Genomic DNA, 21,351 nt, shown 5'->3' with positions numbered 1-21,351 from the left:
TAACTATCGTATGTACTACTGTAAGGAGATATCACACAGGTGATTAAATGGAAATTAAAGAGGGTCATTACTTTATTAAAACCTGAAAACAGATGAAATATTCAAACAATATTTGCCAGCAAATAGGGTATCAAAACAGCCTGGTTTAACAGTCTCCACCAATGTATATGAAGTAGTTGTGATGGGCGGTCAGGTTGATTAGGGAAAGTAGACTGTTTCCATGAAGACACTGATCGTTGACCTCACCGTCGCAGTATCTCAGAGCAGAGACAGGGGGGTTGATCTCAGCCACACTAATGTAAACCTCACCGGCGTTGGGGGTGTAACCCGGCCAAAAGGGCACTCGAGGGACAACATCGCTCTTATGAGTAACTCGGTAGTATCGTCGACTAGAGTCACCACTTAGAGTGTTAGGGGTTTCAGATCCAAACCAAAGATCATCTACGTAGTTGGCGAAACCAGTGTTTCCAACAACGGGTTGACCGAAAGTGGTAAGGTAGGTGTCGTATCCTCGGTTCTTGAAATCAGTGGCAGCCAGAAGAGCAACGGCTCCACCAAGAGAGTGACCAACAACGCTGACTCGGTAGCCAGGGTTCTCAGCAACAAGCTTCTTCAGGTCATTGTCAAACCTTGCGAGAGTGGCTTTGTAAGCGCTATAGAAACCATGGTGGACACGACAGTTGTCGCAACCTGGATAGGAGTCATCAACAGCCTTTCGGAGCACCATGAGATCAACGATCCAATCCTTGAGAGTATGGGACCCTCGGAAACCAACCACAATCTCCTTATCGGTATGGTCGATAGATAGGTATCCAGCAACCAGGGCAGAAAGAGTTCGGGAGTCTCCCCATGTGGAGACCAGCTTCATGTTGGGAAATTCCTTGCACTGGTAGGCACAGGTAAAGGGCGCAGTGAGCAGCGAAGAGCCTCCGCAGTAGGCGATGTTTGCCAACTTCGCTTGCTTCTCGAGGTAGTTGTAGGATGTCTGAGACACAGCTGCCACATCCGAAGACGTCCAAGCCTTGATGGCTCCAGAATAGAGAGTGACACCATTGGTACTGGTACTTGTATCACCAGGCCAAGAGGAGTTGGTTAGATCCTTAAAGAGCAGGAGCTCGTCACCGGCATCGTTAACAAGGTCTGTAACCTGGAAACCATTGATGATCTTTGTCTGGTTACCACGAGGAGCCAGAGGTGCAATGGTAGCAGCAGCAATAAGGGTGCTAGCGCAGAACAGAAGGGTAGCCGAGAACTTCATAGTCAGGTGAGTTGGTGCGCAATGGTCCCTTAGCCCTCTTCATCATGGCTTCCCATCCTATATAAACGGGCAGTAGGCAAGCCAAGCTCACCACTATGAACGGCACCGAGTGTACGCATATCTGGTATCATTTAAGCGACAAACAAAGAACTCCAGATTTCCGTGGCGAATTGGCAACCAAATTCTCTGATCATGACGTCCATAACCGAGACCGGGCCTGTAGTCACGTCTAGCGCCAATCGCAGCGTCTGCTTGAGCCATGTTGCACATCTGTTGCAAAGCCATTAAGCTTAATAAAATGACAAGTGGGTTAAACTCCGTCTTAGCACTGATTTTCAAAGCATAGCGGCACGCAGGTGCACCCAGGTCTATTCTCGAGTGACCGAGGGTGGGGTGAAAATTCCGCGGTACCAGATCCGGACGTTCCAGCCAAAATTCATGTTACATTCGGAGAAAAGAACACCCCGCAAGGGGCAAATACACTCCCCCTAGCCTGGAAGTATAGTCTTCTCTACATCTTAGCGAAAAGGTACACAGGTACAGAATGTAGTAGTACATACGTAGTGTACATATACTTAGACATCCATTGTGCCATGTTGCAGGGATAACTCCACGCCATATCTGGAAGAGACCGGTATCGTAATTCAAAGGGGTGCTGGTGTTGTAGCATAAACAAACAAAACACAGAGATACTCTTTATATGTCGTTATACTTGTCGATACATTGTAGAGGCGGTTTACTAATCGAATGTATAGGGGCTTACTCTTCAAACGAAGTTGCTGTAGAAACTGAATATACATACTGTGGTAAAATAAGCGTCGCCACGTGTGAAATGGAAGATGCTGAGCATCTCATAAATGAGTCGCCCAACTTTCTTATCTGAAAAGTGCAAAGTGATCTACGCAGCGCCGTTTTCTTAGCTGAACTTAGCCGCTGCCAAGCAAAGGATGAACAGCCCTCGTCCCCTGATTCATGATACAAGTACAGTAACTCTAGATTGACCGCTAACCAAGACTGAACCAGCTCGCAGTTTGGGTTATTCAAAATTGAGATCTAGCTCAGCTGGAAGCTTTGCAGTAACTACAGTTGTAGTATTGACAATATGCTGAATTGACGCAACCATTGATTGTGTAGAGTCTCAACATTGTCGGTGGCTAATAGAGACGTGACACATACTCGGTCATGGCAATATACTGCTTTCGAAACACATTCCTGTGTCAAAGCAATCATCTCCGGCTCCCGCTGTCTGCAGCTGTCAAAACAATGCACTATGAATGTGACACCGAGGCAACGAAATGATGGTTACTCCGAAGTTATAGACACGTGGTTCTTTTAGACAGGATTTCACTCGAGAAGAGAGATTGAAAGACACATCTTATCATGCATGAGGTTCACTCACCATGCAGATATTTATCCCATAAGCCTTTCTAAGCGGCGTATATCACCGACTGACATACAGATAGGACACACTATCAGGACCATTGTAGCCGTTCAAACATATTATATTATATTGTTTGTGTGAACGTTATCAGCTTTGTTATTGAGCGAGAAGCCGTGACTTTGACAAGGAGTAATTAGCTGTTGCACACGTTACAGAGTTTCAGATCCATACAAATCCAGGGTGCTCTTTCGAGCCGTGTTGTTTCATATCCTGAAGCTCTATGGAAGTTGGTACGAGTGTATACGGTATTGAAGTCACTTGTACTCAATGTCCTCGATGCCGTCTACATCCAACATTACGGAGTACAAGCATAATGGCCAAAACCGCGATGACATGGCTGTCTACCCTTGGAGTAATGAGCCAGTGGAAGTGTGTCCCGGTTCATATGGAACGAAGAGACGTTAATGATGATGTATGATGTAGCTACGATAACTGCAGCAGTTCTCTCCGCACTGTAAACACCATGATTACTGTAGGACCAAGGTGCAAAGAACAGCCAAAACAATAATACGGCGTGTATCCGGTTAGTTTGATGTGAGTCCAGCAGGGTGGAGGATGAAGCAGTGATGCAGGAGTCAGCTACATTTTCGGCTTGCTTTTATCGACAAAAACCACCCCACTTCCAGTCCAGGGTCCATGTCACTGTTGCTAACAACCCCGCATGCACTTACCCCAGAGAATGTACGATACGTAAACGGACACCCGTATGCGGACAGGAATCTTTTGGTATCAACAACCGAATGCGTTTCGAAGCCACATACTTACCTACAGTACGTGTACCCCGCGACTCACTCGCACCCACCACAACTCGAATCAATATACACAGGTGATACACACATTAAGTACTGTAGTTTCCATTAAATTTAAATAAAGTAACTAAGTAATTACTTGGCCAACAGATCTCAACTGCGACATCGTATAGAGTTCCAACTCTAAAAAAATTATATGAACTGCATAAGAAAATTCATCGTGCAGCATTCTATTCATACACACGACACAATGGCTAAAAGAAAGAGAGCAGCCCTTTTGCCCACCAACATTGCACTTCTGCAAAATCTGGTGCGACGAGACCCTCCTTCTTACAAGGAGGAGTTTCTTCTCCAGTACCAGCACTATGAGTCCATTCGTGACATTTACATGAACTCGCCTCAGACTGAGAACTCTGAGGAGTTTGGAGATCTCGTTGGATTCGTCGCACAGGTTGCATCGTGCTACCCCAAAGAAACAGCCAACTTCCCCGACGAGTTGTCCAAGCTGATCCTCGATCACCACCAGCATCTCGACGAGGATCTGCGAGAGAAGCTCATCCAGTCTATGGTTCTTCTCAAGAACAAGGGTGTCATCACCCCCGAGAAGCTTATCGCCACCCTCTTCCCCATTCTGCTCATCACTGGCAGCAAGCAGCTGCGAACTCAGATCTACTCCAACATTGTCACCATCGTCAAGGGTGCCAACACTGGAAGCAAAGCTCAGAAGCTCAACAAGTCTGTCCAAGCACTTCTATTTAATGTTCTGTCCACTGGAGAGTCTTCTGGTCTGTGGGCCACTAAACTGACCCGAGAGCTGTGGAGACGAGGTATTTGGGACGACTCCCGAACTGTGGAAATCATGGCTCAGGCTACTCTTCACGGAGAGGCCAAGATTGCCATTTCTGGTGTGCGATTCTTCCTTGGCGCTGACAAGGAGCGAGAGGAGGCTAACGCCGAGGACTCTGATTCCGATGCCTCTGCCGAGATCGGTGCTCTTAAGCATCGACTACAGATCAACAAGAACTCCCGAAAGCGAGGACGAAAGGCCGAGTCTGCCATGAACAAACTGCTGAAAAAGCGAAAGGGTAACGGTGGTGTGTCTGCCACCTACCTCAACTTTTCCGCCCTGCATCTTTTGCGAGACCCCCAGGGTTTTGCCGACCAGCTCTTTACAAACTTATGCAAGTATAGATACGATCTTGAGCAGAAAATTCAGATCATGAACCTCGTGTCTCGAATGATCGGCACACATAAGCTCACCGTTCTGGGCATCTATTCTCATTTCCTGAAATACCTCACCCCCAAGCAGAAGGACGTCACTCAGATCATGGCTGCCGCCGCGCAGGCTTCCCATGATCTCGTGCCCCCTGATGCCATTACACCCATGATCCGAAAGATTGCTGACGAGTTCGTCTCTGATGGTGTTTCTGCCGAGGTTTGCTCTGCTGGTATCAACACCATCCGTGAGATTCTGGCACGAAATCCTCTTGCTATTGAGGCTCCCCTTCTTCAGGATCTTACTGCTTACAAAGGCTCCAAGGCCAAAGCAGTTGTTATGGCTGCTCGATCTCTTGTTTCCCTCTACCGAGAGGTTGCACCCGAGATGCTTGCACGAAAGGATAGAGGTAAGGAGGCATCCATGGCTATGTCTGCTGACGCTAAGGCCGGTACCTCTTCTCGACTCCAGTATGGTATTGAGAAGGGCCAGACCGGTATCGAGGGTCTCGAGCTGTTGGCCAAGTGGAAAGCTGACCAGGTCCAGGAGGAAGATGATGAGAAGGCTTGGGAGGTTGATTCTGACTCTGATGATGACTCTGACGACTCTGAGTCCGGATGGATCAACATTGAGGACGATAAGGAGTACAACATTTCTGACAGTGAAGACGAGGAGGAACTCGACGACGAAGCCAAAGCTGCTAAGGCCCAGGCTGCTGCCGACGCTGCTGCCGAGGCCCAGAACATTATGGCTACCAAGATTCTCACTCCTGCTGACTTTGCCAAGCTCGAGGAGCTCAAGGCCCAGGCGGGCTTCGACAAGCTCATGGGCAAGAAGCTCACCAACGAGGATGAGGTCGATGCTCGTGGCCTGATTGGACCTGTCAAGTACAAGCAGCTGCGAGAGGAGCGAATTGCACAGGCCCAGGAAGGACGAGAAGGACGAGAAAAGTTCGGTTCTCGAAAGGGAAAGCGAGACGCCCCTCACTCCACCACCAACAGAGAGAAGGCCCGAAAGAAGAACTTCATGATGACTATCCACAAGAAGGATGTCCAGGGCAAGGCCAAGAGATCGCTCATCGAGAAGAAGCGTTTGCTGAGAGCTCATATCGACAAGCAGAAGAAGAAGGGATTCTAGTTATAGATGGTTCAGTTATAGCATGGTATAGAAAAAAGGTATTATTTGTTGTATTGATATTATAGACAGCGGATCCACCACTGACAAGCTGTATTGTATTGTATATTAGTAGTTAGTAAGCGTCTGGTGACTGGTAATAGTATGGATAGGATGGCCGTATTTCGTAGGTTGAAAGTTGGCTAGCCATTCCGCCACCTTGTTGACCGTCAAAGTCTCCTCCAAGTACTTCTTGCGGTTGAACTTTTGTTCCACAGAGTATTGTGCAAGCTCCTTTGATTCAGTCACATCAGTAAGATACACGTCGTGAACAGAGTTCCACCTTCCAGGCTGGCTGTTTATCGCGTCGTAATCATCACCATGGTAGGATACTTGGTGGTAAACTTCGTCAAAGTCGCCACTGAGTAAGTCAGTGACACGCTGGAGGTACACAACCTCGTGATGAGGCAATCGGTCGATTAGATTTTGCCATTTTTGCCTGTTCTGAATGTAAACTTGCAATGCTCTGTGACTTGGCCGATGTAAAATCTCCGTCCTCGGAGCATTCAACACAAGGGCATCAGCGAGCGGAGGTGTAGTAGATTCGTCAATAATATCTTCCAGCTTCACAACAGGGGCGTGGTTCGAGTTGTTTCCCTCCATTTCCACGTCCACACCATCGACGCCGATTCGTGTCCCTTGTGACCCTGCTGGGTCAGCTTGCAACTGCGACCCAGAAATCAACTTTCTGTACTCACTCCCTGAGATCCTCATGATTGGTCTGAGAAGATCAGTGGAGAAGAACAGGTCTTGAGGGCTCCAATTCAATGAGGGTGCCTGATCTAGACACCACTCATCTTCATGATTGACTGAATCATTTGTAAGGTGTCGGAAGTTGGGGACAAGGATCATCTCAGCTTCCACAATGTCCTCATCGAAACATTGACAGTCCATGCACCTTCGAATCAAGTCAGCAGTATACCAAATTTTGTATGATTCGTACTTCTGTGGTATGAGGGTTTCTTCGGTGTAACAGATGTTGTAGGTATTGTTTGATGGCTCAGGAGCCAAAATAGCTCCTCCTTTTTCTAACATATGTTTCAGGTCTGCGAATTCTTTCCTTTGAAGATCTCCTTCCGGAGGCAGCACAAAGAAAAGCAAAGGGAGCAACCCGTCCGACTTGAATGTCAACCCAATATTTTCAGATGGCGGGAACATGGGCAGCTCCTCCCCATCGCCAGAGTCACCATCGTTCTTGAATTGTTCATTGTTTGGTAATAGTACCTGACCCAGGTCCTTCAAGTTACTGCCGTGTCCGTTCATGGGTTGCCACAAACTACCATATGAAACACTTTTTCTCCAGCCGTTGATCAGTAAATATCGATGTCGTGCAGTTCATGAAGATGCAGATATGTTGTTGTACATCTCATCTGCAGTTAGATGAATGTTAATTTTTTAGGTGACCAAAATGAATATGCGAATGCATGAATTCTCATCAACACAACGATCAAGATGAACCAACAATGGGACGACAGCCAACTCGTGGCGACCTGGGATAAGGCATACGAGGAATATCTCAAGTACCATAAGAAGAGCACGACGGAAGGTGCAGTGATCAATGAGATGAGAACCGACAAGGAGCAGAAGGAAATGCCAGAAGAGGATGATGATGCGGATATGAACGACACAGCCGACACAGCTAACAAGTTGTTAGAAGCTGCTGAGATATCCAACATTTCTAACGACGAAACCTCAATGGCGAACCCAGGATCCGGATCGGCATCGGCACCCACTGGACCTTCTTTGGATCATCTGGACGAGAGTGTTCGAAGTCTAGTCATGGCTTGGTATTGGGCAGGGTACTACCAGGGATTATATGAAGGTAAGAAGTAGGGGACCTGTATTCATAATTCTATATACAGTGCACTCCACACAGCATATCTAAACTCATTCCGACCCAATGGCACTCCATAAAATTGATTATTTATTGCTTTCTCTCACACTCGTAAGTGTACAAGTATATGTACCGTATCATACAGTAGCTACTTATTACCTACCTACTACTCATATTTGTAACGACAAGTAGTTGAGGATGTCCGCATCGCCATTAGATTCTAATATATTGTAATAAATGCACTTTTTTTTAGATGGATCCTTTATTTCTTGTCAGATTTGCCCTTGGCTACACGCTTGGGCTTTTTGTTCTTGGACTTCATGTCAACGTCCAGTCCTGCCTTCTTTCTCTGGATTCGCTTTCGCTCACCAAAGTTCTCGGCCTCCATGTCCAGAACGGCCTGTCTCTTGGCAGTGGATGCAGGGGTGAGATACTCCTCAACGACCTTGTCGTCTTCGATCAGATCGTACTTCTCCATCTTGGTACCCACTCTCTCTTCGATGTTCGTCACACGAGTTACATCTCGTTCAGTGACAAGAGAGACAGACTGGCCCTTTCGTCCTGCACGGGCAGTTCGACCGACTCTATGAATGTAATCGTCAGCATCTGCTGGAAGGTCAAAGTTGATGACCATCTCCACAGTAGGGATATCAAGACCTCGAGAAGCAACATCAGTGGCCACAAGAACTCGGGCTGCTTGGGCTCGGAATCGTCCTAGAGCGTTGACTCGCTCCTGCTGTCGCATCTCAGAATGAAGAGAGGCAGTCTTAACGTCCAGAGCCATGAGCATTCGTCTCAGGGTCTCTGCAGTCTGAGTTCGGTTGACGAAGATGATGGCAGACTTCTTCTCGTTATCTGGATGAGTGAGGATAGCCCACAGGTAGGCTTCTCGTACGTAACCAGGTAGGAATAGATATGACTGGGTAAGAGTGCTAGGCACGGCAATGTCTGATGCAATCTCGTGGATGAATGGCGGTCCCTTCTCACCGGTTCTGTCCTTCAGAGCTCTAACAGCGTCGGTAACAGTGGCTGTGAACAACAAAGTCTGACGCTTTGAAGGATCGGGGAGAAGGTCCATGCAAGTTTTAAGGTCAGGAACGAAGCCAGGAGTCAGCAGTCGATCAGCCTCATCCATAACTACATATCTAACCCGTCGGAATCCTCGGATGGTATCCTCACCACTGCTTCGAATATGATCAGCCAGACGACCAGGTGTGGCAATGACGAAATGGGGCATCTTTTGAAGTTCCAGACTCTGCTTGACCATATCAACTCCACCGTAGATGAGCGCGACTCGAATGTTCATGTTGGCTCCAAGAGCTGTAAACTGCTCCGCTATCTGGATGGCTAGTTCTCGAGTAGGGGTCAGAACTAGACCAAAAATACCACAGGGATCCTTGGACCATTCAGCCAGCATGGGAGCAGCAAATGCGATAGTCTTACCACTACCAGTTCGAGCTCCTCCAATGCAGTCCTTTCCCTTCATGATCTGGGGGATACAGGCTTTCTGAATAGCGGAAGGCTTGGTGATAGCCATGTTTGAGAGAGACTCATTTAGCCACTCTGGCAAGCCTAGATCGGTGAAAGACATTTTATCAGTGTTGGTAATCGAAGATCTGCTTTTCTGGTTACAAGTTTCAATTTTTTTCCAACGATTATGCTGGTCTAAAGTTTAACTTTTTAAAACAATCGGCTTAGTAAGCATAATTGATGGGGGTAATCGTTGAGATTGAAACTGTGTGCAAGCCTTTTATGTCATGATATATAACGACCAGCAACGGCCATTTTTTATTTACCAGCCTCATATGGTCATTGATGATCTTTAAGTGTGTCGTTTCATAGTGACTTCCTGAAAGTTTCATGCAACCACACTGGACGACTTGAAATCATCATTTCCAACACAACGGCATCACGACACAATGGGTATTACAGAAAGTGAGTACGAACAGAGACATTGATCGGAATACCAATCGCTTCAACACAACAGCGTCATTCATTACTAACTCAGACGAACCCACACCTCTACGATGTGAGTACACACAGATCGAGACAACATCATAGCCACAGCATTGACCATTGACTAACTCAGCCACGGAGGGATGGATCATCATTGTCGACAACCTACATCCAGAAATTAGTGAGGAGGATCTCACAGACTTCTACAGCACATACGGAGATGTCCAGGTAGCCCACGTCAACCTGGATCGAAGAACTGGTTACGCCAAAGGGTATGCTCTCCTCCAGTTTGCCACCAAGGACGATGCCGATACAGCTATTGCAGAGACTAACGGAGTTGAGTTTCTGGAGCACAACCTGGAGGTGTCGTTCGCCTTCCATGAAGCAGACACCTCCATTTCACAACATCGAATTCGTGGATCTGAGAATCGGAGCAGGAGTCCTGGACGAAGACGATAGGGTGAAGGCAATACACGGGGAAACGGCAGCCCTTAAAAATCATGTGTTTGTAAATCTATATTTATACCGATTCTATTAGATCTGTCCGTCTATGGAGACGAGTTGTAGGCGAGATCACGCCGAGGTCAAGGGGTAGCTCGACATAGAAGTCATTAAATAGTTCAGCAACACTGGAGTCTTGCGACATGTATAGCTTTCTGTATCCATAGAAGTGGCGATATCTTTTGAGGAGTTGTATGTTTTCTGCGTCTTCGTTGACGAGTCAACTCACTGCACTGGTTTAGATTCCACCATGCACAAACCCCGAAACCTAGTGTATACAAGTATAGTATGAGTACAGTACTGCAAAACACTGGTTCTCCACAATGTGGGTTTGGAGCCATGGTGAAGCGACTTGTGAGTATTAATGGAGAAGAGGGTGTCACACAAGGCTCTACGTGTCGGCTAAGTCTATCTGGCAGCTTCCCATCACTCAATTCTAACCATCAGACCATCTATTCCCTTCGGAATTCATCATAGGCCGTGATAAGAGTCACGTTCTCAACATGGATGGAAAATCCATCAGCCGGAATCATGTTCAGCTTATCATTGACAAGGACGACTCGAAATGTGAAATTGTCAGCATCAAGAAGCCTCGAATCGACACAGGTGTGTATGTCAACGGACTGCAGCTGAAATCTGAGGAGCGATTCTCGATACACAGAAGCACGACTTACAGGGTTCAAGTGGGGCGAAAGGAGGACTCATATTTCACATTGAAATGGCGACCGCTATCGTTTTCGTACCATGAAGATGAGGAGGAGACACTATTAAATGAGATTATCAAGGGGTCTGATATTAGGATGCAACGATACTTTTCAGAAGACACGACTCATTATGTTAAGGGGAAGAAGAACTCCTCCAAGCTGCTCCTGGCTATGATCAAGGGGGTGTATGTGGTGGGACAACAATTTCTCAATGAGCTTCTCAATCGCAAGAACGAAGGACTGGCTGTGATCTGGCCTGATGAGAGCGACTACGTGCCCGAACCTGAACTGGCAATCGACACAAGCCGAATCCAGCTCTGGGCTGGCATGACATTTGCTTTTTCAGACCGACAGCAGCTAGAAATGCTGGGTCCTGTCATCACAGAAGGTGATGGAAAGGCTATATGCCTGTATTTAGAGGATGACACCTCCACGACCAGGACTATTGTGGACGATTTACAGAGACATGCGGGCAAGAAGGTTGTGGTACGTTCTCACGAGAAGAAGTATCAACAGATTATTATGGATGCTATGGGAGAATTGGCTAATAAGGACATCATTGTGATCGACGCAGCTGACTTGCTACCTGCTGTGAAAGAGTGTAACCCTAGCATCCTGTGGCACAAGGCTCAGTCGTTGTCTAAAAACATTCCAAGACCAAAAGTTGAACGACTAGACACTGTGCTAATGCCTCCAGAAGAACCAGAGAATAAGAAGCCTTCCAAACCTGCCTCTCGCCCTGCTGTGAACAGAGTCAAGCGAGCACCTCCAAAACAGATGGATCTGCTGAATTTCTTTGTTAAGGAAGAGACTGATTCCCCTCCACAACCAGAAATTACTAGCTCGCAAGATAAGCAAAGTCAACCTCCTTCTTCTAAAGGATCTTCGCAGAGGCGACCTTTAAAACAGAGAGCTCGGGTGGAGCCCATAGACAACCTCCTTCTATTCCAACAACCCCTGAAGAGGCAGAAGGTTGACAACAATGCTGAAACGGAGGGGAAAGAGACAGCCGATTCAGCTGAGGAGTTGGTGATTGATGATGCAGACATCGTCATGGATAATATCGATCTGCACGAAGAGTCGCTTATTTCCGAAGCTGCTCCACAAAACACCCATAAACCCGTCGACTTTTCATCAGCTGTCCAGAACATCAAATCAGAACACGCCAAGGAGGAGGAGGCGAATCTAGACACCGAATCTTTGGCCCAGCTTTCTATTGAAGTCAAGGAAGGATCTATTGCTGTCCGAAGACCACCACCTTTGCAAGCTACTCGAATGATGTCTGTTGTTAACGCGGCAAGATATGACGGTCGCAGAAACTTTAAGAAATTCAAAAAGCAGCTTCCTGGCTACGCCGAGAATACGACCCATGGGTCGTTTTCGCGATTCGACAGGCGATTCGTGGCACTGGTTCCTGATAAACCTGCGCAATCTGATCAAACATCAATCGATGACATGCTCCATGCAGGGGAAAACTTGACGGACAGAAGAATCCGAATTCTACGCGAAAGAGGCGAGCCTCAGAAGAAGTATCGGGCATTGGATGATGATGGAGAGGATGGTGCTGAGGAGGCTGATGATGACGACCTGTTCTTGAAAGACTCCGAGCCTGAAGAGGAGTCGGAGGTTCAGACATCTCATGCTGCAATAACTATCGATGATGATAGCGAAGACGAAACCGCCTTCAAGTTTTCTAAGTGAGATTATTTATTAACACCAATAAAGACTACAAGTTACTGCATTTGTTATTGGGTATTCCTGATAGTGCTCTGGGGAGTTGGGTGTGACACAACCGTACAGTATATATGTAAGCTATCTCCCTAGCCTGTGTAGTTACGTTACTCCGGTGACATATTATCCCCAACAAACCTTATTTGGTTTGTGTATATAATCACCAGTTTTCTATAGTTTAGAATGCAGCTTGTTTTCCCCGTTTTATTTGTGTCTTTGACTTTTAGAACAGGAAGCTCTTGGCTCCTCCGAAAGGGCTGTGACCCTCAACTACGACGCTCCTGTGTACACGAGCAACCCGCTATCAGTTAAGCCCCCTCGCTTTTCATCTCTTCTTTACGTTCGTCGGTTACCCTACATCGACGAACCTCACATATACTTGTACCCTCACGCGCATGTTATAGAGCTTTAAAGACATTGATGCAACTGGGCGAGAAGAAATCACCCACCTATGTTGTAACCAAGATATAGGTACAAGTACAGATATGAGTCACTTACAAATACTGTATGATTATCATCACATCTTTCTTCTTTGTGCCCATTATGCATTTCTGGATTTCATCAAAACCGATTTATCTTTTTCGCATTTTCCTCTCTATATTTTTCAGGGTGTTTTATTTTATTTTATTTATTTTATTCTAATGATTCATTACAGCTATATACCTACAAGTAGTAAGCCGGGTTATTGGCGTTCAATAAATCATACACTTCTGAATCATTGTGGTGTGCGCTGCGAGGCGCATGTCAGTTGGTTTGTCGACGCTTCGTCTCGTTCTTGTCTTTGTCGTGGTCTCGTGGTGGTGAATCAAAATTTTTTTTTATTCTAATCCTCACGTGATCTGAGATTAAAGTTAGATACTTCATCGCATCCTACCAAGACATCGTCCAGACTTCGTGGCCAAGTTGGTTAAGGCGTACGACTGTTAGTCACCTAAATGGCCGCCATCGTAAGATCGAGAGTTCGACCCTCTCCGAGGTCGTCTGGTTTTTTTCCCATATCCAACATTCAATGATGGTTTTTTTTGCATTAACATTTCCTTTTTATCAAACAGCTATTATTTTATTGGGATGAATATCCTGAGAGAGTGTCACCTGAGGGAGTAGGCCCGCGTCGTTTTAGGGGCAGAGGCTGGGGAGCTAACCGACGCTAACCTCCTGGATACAGAGGAGGGCCTACTTGCACTCCTCACTGCATACCTATTATAGGGTTCTCTAAAGGCACACACATAAAGAAAGGTTGGAGGAGGACTGAAGACTGGGGTAAAACCACCGCCAAGGATGCGGGCTGCCTGTTTGGGGTTATTTAAGGGTGGAAGCTCTCTACCCTCACTCACTTACGTACGCTGCCCCATATATGGGGCAGCGGCTCTTTCCTTTCCAGCGACAATTCGTGTATAGATGACGTAAGCTTACAGGCGCAACGCTCCTGGAAACCCATGTGTGACCTTTGTTTATTCTAGGGACTTACAGTCGCTGCCTCGCTACTTGTAGTTAAATAGACTGACTAATGAATGATTTACAACAACGAGATATATCAGGATTTTTTTTTACAGCAACTACAAGTACTGTAGTTACATATTACATATTGTACAGCACAAGTATGAACATGCGCCCTAGGGGAATTTATAGTCTACTTATTTCGTACTGTACGTACTTCTACTGTAGTATGTACATACATACAAGTAGCTATAATATATTGGTAACGACATATTTGAGGGTTGAGTAATTATATTGATACAATATATTATAAATAAATGCTAATGCTATGCGGCTTGTTAGATTATTCCGATCATCTAGGCCTTATTGGTCTTGTTAGTATTTCCAATTTCCTCAGACTCCTCCAGGCTCTTGTGCGCGTCGGGGGAGTTTCGAGCAATCTGTTGAAGCTTGTTGATGGGGGAAGTGGCCTCGGTGGATTGGCTGCTTGAGGAGAACAAGTCGCTGTTGTCTTTGTACATTCGGAAGATTGATGGAGATGAAGGCAGCACGTTCATGTTGTAGTCGTCATCAGCCGAGGGAGGGGGCATGCTCCCAGCTGTGCTTTGTGTGAACGGCTCTGATCGCACGCCCTGGTAGAGCCCTCTGAAGGGAGACTCCGTGAACAGATCACTTTCACTGAAGAAGTTAACAGTGTTGTGATCAACGGGGGAGGTGTGGCTTGAGAACTGAGAAGGAGATCTCGACGAGCCAAGGTAAGCCGACAGCCATCGGGATGGAGAAAGACCTACCAGAAAGTCTGGGGTCTTGTCTTTTTTGCTGGGTGTGAGTCTGACTTTTTGGGGAGTAATAGGTGGAAGCGGGGGCAACGCCTTCGGCTGAAGGAAGGGGGTACTGGAAGAGGCAGAGTTGGTTCGAGGAGGAGAACCAGGGGCAGAAGCTCTATTTGACCGGGTCTGTGTGCCAGGAGAGCTTGGCATTGTTGCAGTAGACTCCATGGTTGGGGTGACAGCTGGTGATGAAGTTGCAGCCTGGAACTGGGTAGGCTTATAAATAGCAGCTGAGTGCACAGCGTCGCATGAAGGCCGAGAGGCAACATCGGTCTTATGTCGTTTTGCTCCTCTGTCAGATACAGGGAGAGATGCTGTCCTACTGGCCAGGGTCTGAGAGCTCTCAAACTCAGGGGGTTGCTGCAGACTCTGAGTAAGTGCTTGGAAAGGTCGCTTGTTGAGATGGGGGTTCTCCTGGACGTGCGTTCGGTTAAGTCCCTGAGTATGATGGCTCGGTACTGGTGTAGAGCCCATAGGAGTTGGGGCCATGGTGTGTGATGACACGGGAGTGGGATTCTGTGAAGAAGGCGTGGACTTTCTTGCATCGTTAGTTAGATCGATGGATGTCTGGATGCCAAGGGGCTTATCGTGCAGCTTGAGAACGGGCTTCTTCTCAGCCTTGACAAGAGTCGTCTTATCGGACTTCTTTCGGGGACCTCTTTTACTGGGAGGAATAGGGCGCCCATCTCTCATTTTACCCCAGTACTTTCTAGGTCGGTGCTCCTTCTTGTTGACGAACCAAAGTCCACAAGGGTTGCAGAGTATGATTGTAAAGACACCATCATCATCATGAGTGGTGCACTTTCTCCAACTGGAGGCATGCAGCGTTCGACAGTTGTAACACTCATTGCCATTCTCCTTTTCAACCTGGCCCTGTTCCTTGGCCTTGTCGATTTCCTGAGCTCTACCTGACCGAATAATTGTTTGGTGTCTGGAGGGAGAGGATGACAGCAGACCTGAACTACTCTGAGGGTCAGAAATTTTACCAACGAGTCGAATGCCTTCATCGGGGTTGACACTGGGGGCTGACAGTGCGGGGGCAACAGTAATTGGTGAGCTCTGGAAAGGCGAAAGGGCCTTCTTGGGCGAAATAATTCGTCGAGTGGGGTTGTCGTCTTCAGCCAGCACAGAGTTCTTGAACTCGAGCAGCTGTTCCCAAATACCCTGCTCTTGGAGGTCGGAAATCCATCGCCCATCGCAAATCTGGGAGACCTGTTCGTCGCTGAGACTCTGCTGGATCGAGGAGTACAAGAACATGGACATGAGTGATGCAATTTGGGACGCCTTATGTATCGTGACAAACCGGAGTCGAATCTCAACAGTCTCCTGGGCGTGGCCAGGGATGAAAGATAGCAGAGATGAAGTAATACGACCTGAAACAACGCCTCCTGTGAGCAGCGTGGAAGTGTCGGAGATGTCCACCTCCGGACGAGCGAGGAGTTGTGAGAGGAGACCTCGTCCCACCATGGGCTCATCGGCTTCGGTGCAGTCTGCCACGTACACGGCGTAGTCTGTTTCCGAAGCAGAAGCGAGGATTTCTGGTGACGCAGAGTTGATGGCGCTGAAACACTGTTTGAAGTTGGCAAATGCAATGTCGTTGGCAGCAAACACATCGACGGGGAACTGTGTTCGTGCCAGGCACGAGCTTCCGTTGAGTTCGTATAGAAGTTTTACTGGGTTAGTGACTTGTAGGCAGTCGCAAGGTGAGTGTAGTTAACAGCCCGCGTCTCAATTGCAGCAATCTCAAAACAACTCAAGTCATTAAAATCAGCGCACATGTAGCGATACCAGTGGCTCGCTACCTCGCGTGACGACTCCATCTCTTGTTCTCTTGACTTGTCATATGTCCTGGTCGTTTGTCTGTAGAAGGACTCGTGTCTCCGGGGTCTTCGCGTTGACCCCTTCTCGTGTACCTTGTCACTTCAAGTAAACAGTCGGTCACACCTGTCTGTGTACTCACACTTGATTTTCGGCCTCATGGTAGGGGCGGCCCTTCGTGAGTGCATGGGGTTCGGTGTCGACATTTTGCCAGAGTACCAAGTTGGTATTTCTCGTGAAAATATGTCGATGCAGGTAAATTAGTATGTGGGAGTTGACATGTGCAAGTTATATGTTGTGTGGCCCACCAGGAGATATGTCTGCACGGTTGTAGCGCGTCGCGTATTAGAGTTGAGGTGACGATAATGACAATGGATGTGACGTTTGGACAATAGCAGCTTATTGGAAACTGAGGCGGGGGAGAAATTACACCTTTCAAGATTAATAGAAGCCTCTAAAAGGCTTTAATTCAATGCTTCGCTTCGCTATAACCCTTCAACGAATTACCACATGGGCTGTTGTGTGTGATCGTCTACAGCACATTTCAATTTATGCATCGCGTGAAATGCGAGTCACGCTTAACCAGCCAGTAAATTGGAAGGCTTAAAGCTGGTCAGCTCGTTCCACCACAATGCCGGGTAGTAACCTCTGGGGGATGGTGTGATGGGAGAAGACTGAGCTAGCAGGCAGACTAAAACAAACAGTTCTTTAAAGATTGCAATTTTCAACCCCCTATCTCTTCCACCCGCATCTCAACTCATGACCTTGATCATTAGTATACCAGTTTTGGACTACAAGTACAGTAGGGTTCATGCAGTGTCCTCCTCCACGCCCGGAAGCAGAGTCCCGCCAAAACATGGGTTGGTTGGTGGGTGTCATTACCGAGGTGTTCCACCAAAAACAAACAATACTGGCTACGGTATAGGGGTGACAAACCAGTGCACAGATTCACAATACCATCACGTGACAACAAATGTCTCCCGGTAGGACCGTATTGAACATGCTGTCCGTACTGTTTCCAAATATCCAGTGGGGGGCATGTGCATAACCCCGGTGTTATCCTGGTTACGTCGCTCGTCCCCTGCCAGTCTAAAAGGAGCTATAGAATGTGCCGAAACGCCATTGACACACAAGATAATGGGTAACATTACAACCATGCCCGGACTGAAAGTAGCTACAATACTCTTGTACAGCAGCAACTTCGCTTTTGGCCAATGATGGGCTTTAGCGTGAAGATCAAGCAGCCGTCTTGTCTTAGTATGGGTGAGAGGAGGTAGAAAGACGCCATGGATAAATTCAATTGTCGTCTTAGAGATGTATGTACTGTAGGTAAGGCAGAGTAAGTATAGTATTACAAACATAGAAAGCCGGGCCACACTACTGTACTGGTGCCGACACATATTATATACAATCACTTATTCACCCTACTGCACCAGACATCTGCAACCACTCTGTAGAAGCCAACATCAGTGCTTCGTTTCGTGTAACATGTGCCGCGTACCAGATGTCTGACATACCAATTGGCCACCTGAAGTACTGTAGCTACAAGCGGCGGATATAAGAAACTATGGGTGGTGGAAACTATACATTGTAGAAGGAGATATAAATGAACTGAGGGCGGTTTGTACATACTGTACAGCAGTCAAGCACGACGGCACTCCAACTCGAACCACACACTGTTGTAACCATCACTCGGTCTCTCCAAATCGTGACAATGCAGCAACCGTTCTCTGCTTCTAAAAGGCGTTGCGAACAATAAGAAAGTGTGCGTCAAAGATAGTCAAGGTTCGGGGGCCGTGAGCCGTGTAGCTGCGCATTCTAGGGCCCTTTATGTTTCTCCGGTTGAAGAAAATAAGGGGTTTGGGAAATGTGACGAGTTGGATTCTCAGACTTTACAGTATATTGTTTCTGATTACATAATGTGATGCCTCGTGTAAAGCTGGACCTTCCTTATCCCTCACTGCATTGACTCTGAGATAATTCGTACACGTGTCTGCGTGCGCCTCTTTCGACAGCGCTTTCGTCCCAACTCCCACACCAAATTTTTGTTGCCATACTTGCCCTCTCCACTAAACCAAAAGTATAGCACTCACCATTCTGCAGCTGCGGATAAACATCTCCACAGTCCCAAGACTGCAGTTCAAAAAAATCATGCATCGTCATTAAACTTGCGGATTCAAGTGTAGGAAAACACCACACCACACTCGCCACATCCACATGAGAATCACACGACTGCTGTTGTTGGCAGCCGCCGCTGTTGCAGCAGTAATTCCCACACCCAAACCCGAAGGTGAAGAGGAGGCCCCTGCGCCTTGCCCCGAGATTTCCGGCAAGGAATGGGAGACCACCGTAGCTGAGGGAACCTACTGGGTCAAGTTCTATTCGCCACAATGCGGCCACTGCCAGATGCTGGCACCAAAGTGGGAACGAATGTACCAGGAAATTGGTAATGACGTTGCATCCCGACACGACTTCCACATTGCTGCTGTCAACTGTCTGGCTGACGGAGACTTGTGTAACCAGGAGAACATCAATGTCTACCCCACCCTCAACCTGTACAAGAACGGAAAGAAGGTAGAGACTTACGATCTGAGAAAGGGGACACAGCCCAGCAGACTGGCAAAGTTTGTGGAGGAAAAAATCAAGGAGGCCTCCGGTATCTCCAAGCTGGAGGGAGACGAGGAGAAGATCGCTTCCACAAAGAAGGCTAACGTGAACGTTGAGGGACTTTCTGTCGACCTGAACCCCACCAACTTCAAGGCTCTTGTTTCTGATGATCCTACTGGCTGGTACATCAAGTACTACCTTCCCTCGTGTCCTCACTGTGTTGCCATGGATGACGCTTGGAACGAGGTGGCTGCCAAGTTCAAGAACCAGCTCAATGTTGGTGAGATTAACTGCGCCAAGTACGCTGATTTTTGCCGAGGCCAGGGTATCGAGTACTATCCCGCCGTGACTTTCCAGATCGGAGAGCTCTCTGTTACATACAACGGCGAGCGAACTACCGATGCTCTGACCCTCTTTGGTCTGCAGGCCGTTGAGGCTCGAGACATGAAGTCCGTCAACCAGCTTGAGTTCGAGGAACTTCGACAGAAGCACCCCGAGACCGTGTCTTACATCTATCTTCACGACGAGGCCCTCTTCCCCGAGGATCTGCAGGCTCTTCAGAAGTTCGCCATTAACGTTGTCGCCCATGCCAATGTCTACAAAAGTGACGACAAGAAGCTGGTGGACAAGTTTTCTGTCACCCGACTTCCCGCTCTTGTTGCTGTCAACAATGACTACACTGATGAGATGTCCTTTGAGGTCTACCCAGAGTACGATGTTGGCCACCTTCGAAACTCTGAACGACTCCTGCAGTTTGCTCGACGAACTTGGCTCCCTCTCATGCCTGAGCTGACCCCTATCAACCAGGATTCTGTTTTCGCTGACGGCCGAATCGTCGTTCTTGCTCTCGTCGACCGTGAAGACAAATTCGCCACCAAGGTTGCCATCGATGAGCTCAAGCAGTCGGCCACCAAGTACTTCAAGGCCAAGATGCATGCTCGACAGAAAGAGTTGGATCTCCTGCGAATCCAACGGCACAGTGAGCGAGCCAAGCTGCTCAAGGAGAAGGATCCCAAGCTCCAGAAGAAGCTCGAGAAGGATGACACCTCTGTTCCTACCCGACCTCCAGTCCAGTTTGCTTGGATCGACGCCGACAAGTACTCCAAGTGGATAGAGAGCCGATTCCGATTCAACTGGGACGACCGAAAGGCTAACGCTCCTATCATCGTCATTGATGATGCGAAGAACGTTCAGTTCTTTGACACCGACGATAAGAACGCCAGGCTTGAACCCTCTGATGCGGAGCAGCTCGCCCGTGTGCTTGATCTTATTGAGAAGAACAACAGTCGACAGCTCTTCCCGCGAAGCACTCGAGGGTTCTTCGCTTCTTGGTTCATCTTCGTCTGGGGACTTAAGACGTACATTCTTTTGGTTTTCGTGCTCCTGGCCGTTGCCAAGATGGGCAAGCGCTACCTCAGACACCGTCGATCTGCTGCTACCCCCACTCTTGGTAAATGGGAGTAGATTGCAACAATAGACTATGAACGATGATTGAGTGATGTTTACAAATAACTTATCCAACTATTTTATTCTGGTGATTATAACTGTAACAGTACAATGATACAAGTAGCACATCCGGTATGTCATGTTGTATTTTGTTAAATGGAGACTTTGATACTTGTACTACAAGTAGTAGTGTGAGTGTCCACAAATTACAGTACATACCGTACGCGCGTGCCTGTACAAGTTCTGACGTGTAGCTTGCAGTGCCGGGAACGGCTACCCGAAAGTCTTACTGGTGGGGGGTGAAGTTCAAGCTCAGATGTATATACTGTATGTACTGTACTGATCCATGTATTTCACCAGACTGAATCTGGTGTCTTCGTGGTTGACAACGAGAGGTGTCTGCTGTAGTTACTGTACATGGTAACGTGTGAAGTTCACCACCAGTATGGTCTGTTCAATATGTCTATGGAACTATGGACTCTCCATATCATCTTCGGATCAAACGCGATCTTCCTAAAGTCGACTTATTTACCCCACCATGTCCCTGTCTTTTTCTCAATTATGCATCGCGCGTATAGTCCTGGTCTTGATACGGTAGTTTAGATTGCTTATCTTTGACTTCAATCTAACTGGAACATGTAAGTGCCAAT

General features: G+C 47.4%; 9 protein-coding genes and 1 non-coding gene across 10 annotated transcripts; 6 read left to right on the top strand and 4 right to left on the bottom strand.

Annotated features, from left to right (window-relative positions):
• Positions 1-145: 145 nt before the first annotated feature.
• YALI1_E03243g (uncharacterized protein) lies at positions 146-1,258 on the bottom strand (the record flags this gene model as incomplete). Its single annotated transcript, XM_503467.1, has 1 exon — positions 146-1,258. The coding sequence occupies one exon, from the start codon at positions 1,256-1,258 to the stop codon at positions 146-148; it is 1,113 nt and encodes a 370-aa protein (XP_503467.1).
• A 2,386-nt stretch (positions 1,259-3,644) lies between these two features.
• On the top strand, positions 3,645-5,801 carry YALI1_E03220g (uncharacterized protein; the record flags this gene model as incomplete). The annotated part of the gene is made up of 1 exon (XM_503466.3): positions 3,645-5,801. The coding sequence occupies one exon, from the start codon at positions 3,645-3,647 to the stop codon at positions 5,799-5,801; it is 2,157 nt and encodes a 718-aa protein (XP_503466.2).
• Positions 5,802-5,906: 105 nt separating this feature from the next.
• On the bottom strand, positions 5,907-7,100 carry YALI1_E03185g (uncharacterized protein; the record flags this gene model as incomplete). Its single annotated transcript, XM_503465.3, has 1 exon — positions 5,907-7,100. One exon carries the CDS (start codon positions 7,098-7,100, stop codon positions 5,907-5,909), a length of 1,194 nt encoding a protein of 397 aa, XP_503465.3.
• A 189-nt stretch (positions 7,101-7,289) lies between these two features.
• Positions 7,290-7,670, top strand: YALI1_E03183g (uncharacterized protein; the record flags this gene model as incomplete). The annotated part of the gene is made up of 1 exon (XM_503464.3): positions 7,290-7,670. The coding sequence occupies one exon, from the start codon at positions 7,290-7,292 to the stop codon at positions 7,668-7,670; it is 381 nt and encodes a 126-aa protein (XP_503464.3).
• Positions 7,671-7,933: 263 nt separating this feature from the next.
• YALI1_E03163g (uncharacterized protein) lies at positions 7,934-9,262 on the bottom strand (the record flags this gene model as incomplete). The annotated part of the gene is made up of 1 exon (XM_503463.3): positions 7,934-9,262. The coding sequence occupies one exon, from the start codon at positions 9,260-9,262 to the stop codon at positions 7,934-7,936; it is 1,329 nt and encodes a 442-aa protein (XP_503463.3).
• A 328-nt stretch (positions 9,263-9,590) lies between these two features.
• YALI1_E03158g (uncharacterized protein) lies at positions 9,591-10,086 on the top strand (the record flags this gene model as incomplete). Its single annotated transcript, XM_503462.4, has 3 exons — positions 9,591-9,606; positions 9,680-9,700; positions 9,761-10,086. The coding sequence occupies 3 exons, from the start codon at positions 9,591-9,593 to the stop codon at positions 10,084-10,086; spliced, it is 363 nt and encodes a 120-aa protein (XP_503462.2).
• Positions 10,087-10,451: 365 nt separating this feature from the next.
• YALI1_E03150g (uncharacterized protein) lies at positions 10,452-12,533 on the top strand (the record flags this gene model as incomplete). Its single annotated transcript, XM_503461.3, has 2 exons — positions 10,452-10,482; positions 10,576-12,533. 2 exons carry the CDS (start codon positions 10,452-10,454, stop codon positions 12,531-12,533), a joined length of 1,989 nt encoding a protein of 662 aa, XP_503461.3.
• A 918-nt stretch (positions 12,534-13,451) lies between these two features.
• Positions 13,452-13,543, top strand: YALI1_E03122r. The gene has a single exon. It is a non-coding gene; the product is annotated as a tRNA-Asn (tRNA).
• Positions 13,544-14,356: 813 nt separating this feature from the next.
• On the bottom strand, positions 14,357-16,854 carry YALI1_E03088g (uncharacterized protein; the record flags this gene model as incomplete). The annotated part of the gene is made up of 2 exons (XM_503460.1): positions 14,357-16,503; positions 16,791-16,854. 2 exons carry the CDS (start codon positions 16,852-16,854, stop codon positions 14,357-14,359), a joined length of 2,211 nt encoding a protein of 736 aa, XP_503460.1.
• A 2,011-nt stretch (positions 16,855-18,865) lies between these two features.
• YALI1_E03067g (uncharacterized protein) lies at positions 18,866-20,719 on the top strand (the record flags this gene model as incomplete). Its single annotated transcript, XM_503459.3, has 1 exon — positions 18,866-20,719. The coding sequence occupies one exon, from the start codon at positions 18,866-18,868 to the stop codon at positions 20,717-20,719; it is 1,854 nt and encodes a 617-aa protein (XP_503459.1).
• Positions 20,720-21,351: the final 632 nt, after the last annotated feature.

Source organism: Yarrowia lipolytica, chromosome 1E (genome assembly GCF_001761485.1).
Source record: "Yarrowia lipolytica chromosome 1E, complete sequence".
Lineage (NCBI taxonomy): Eukaryota > Fungi > Ascomycota > Dipodascomycetes > Dipodascales > Yarrowia > Yarrowia lipolytica.
Note: the sequence above shows the minus strand (reverse complement) of the source record. Positions and strands in the feature narration are given on the sequence as shown.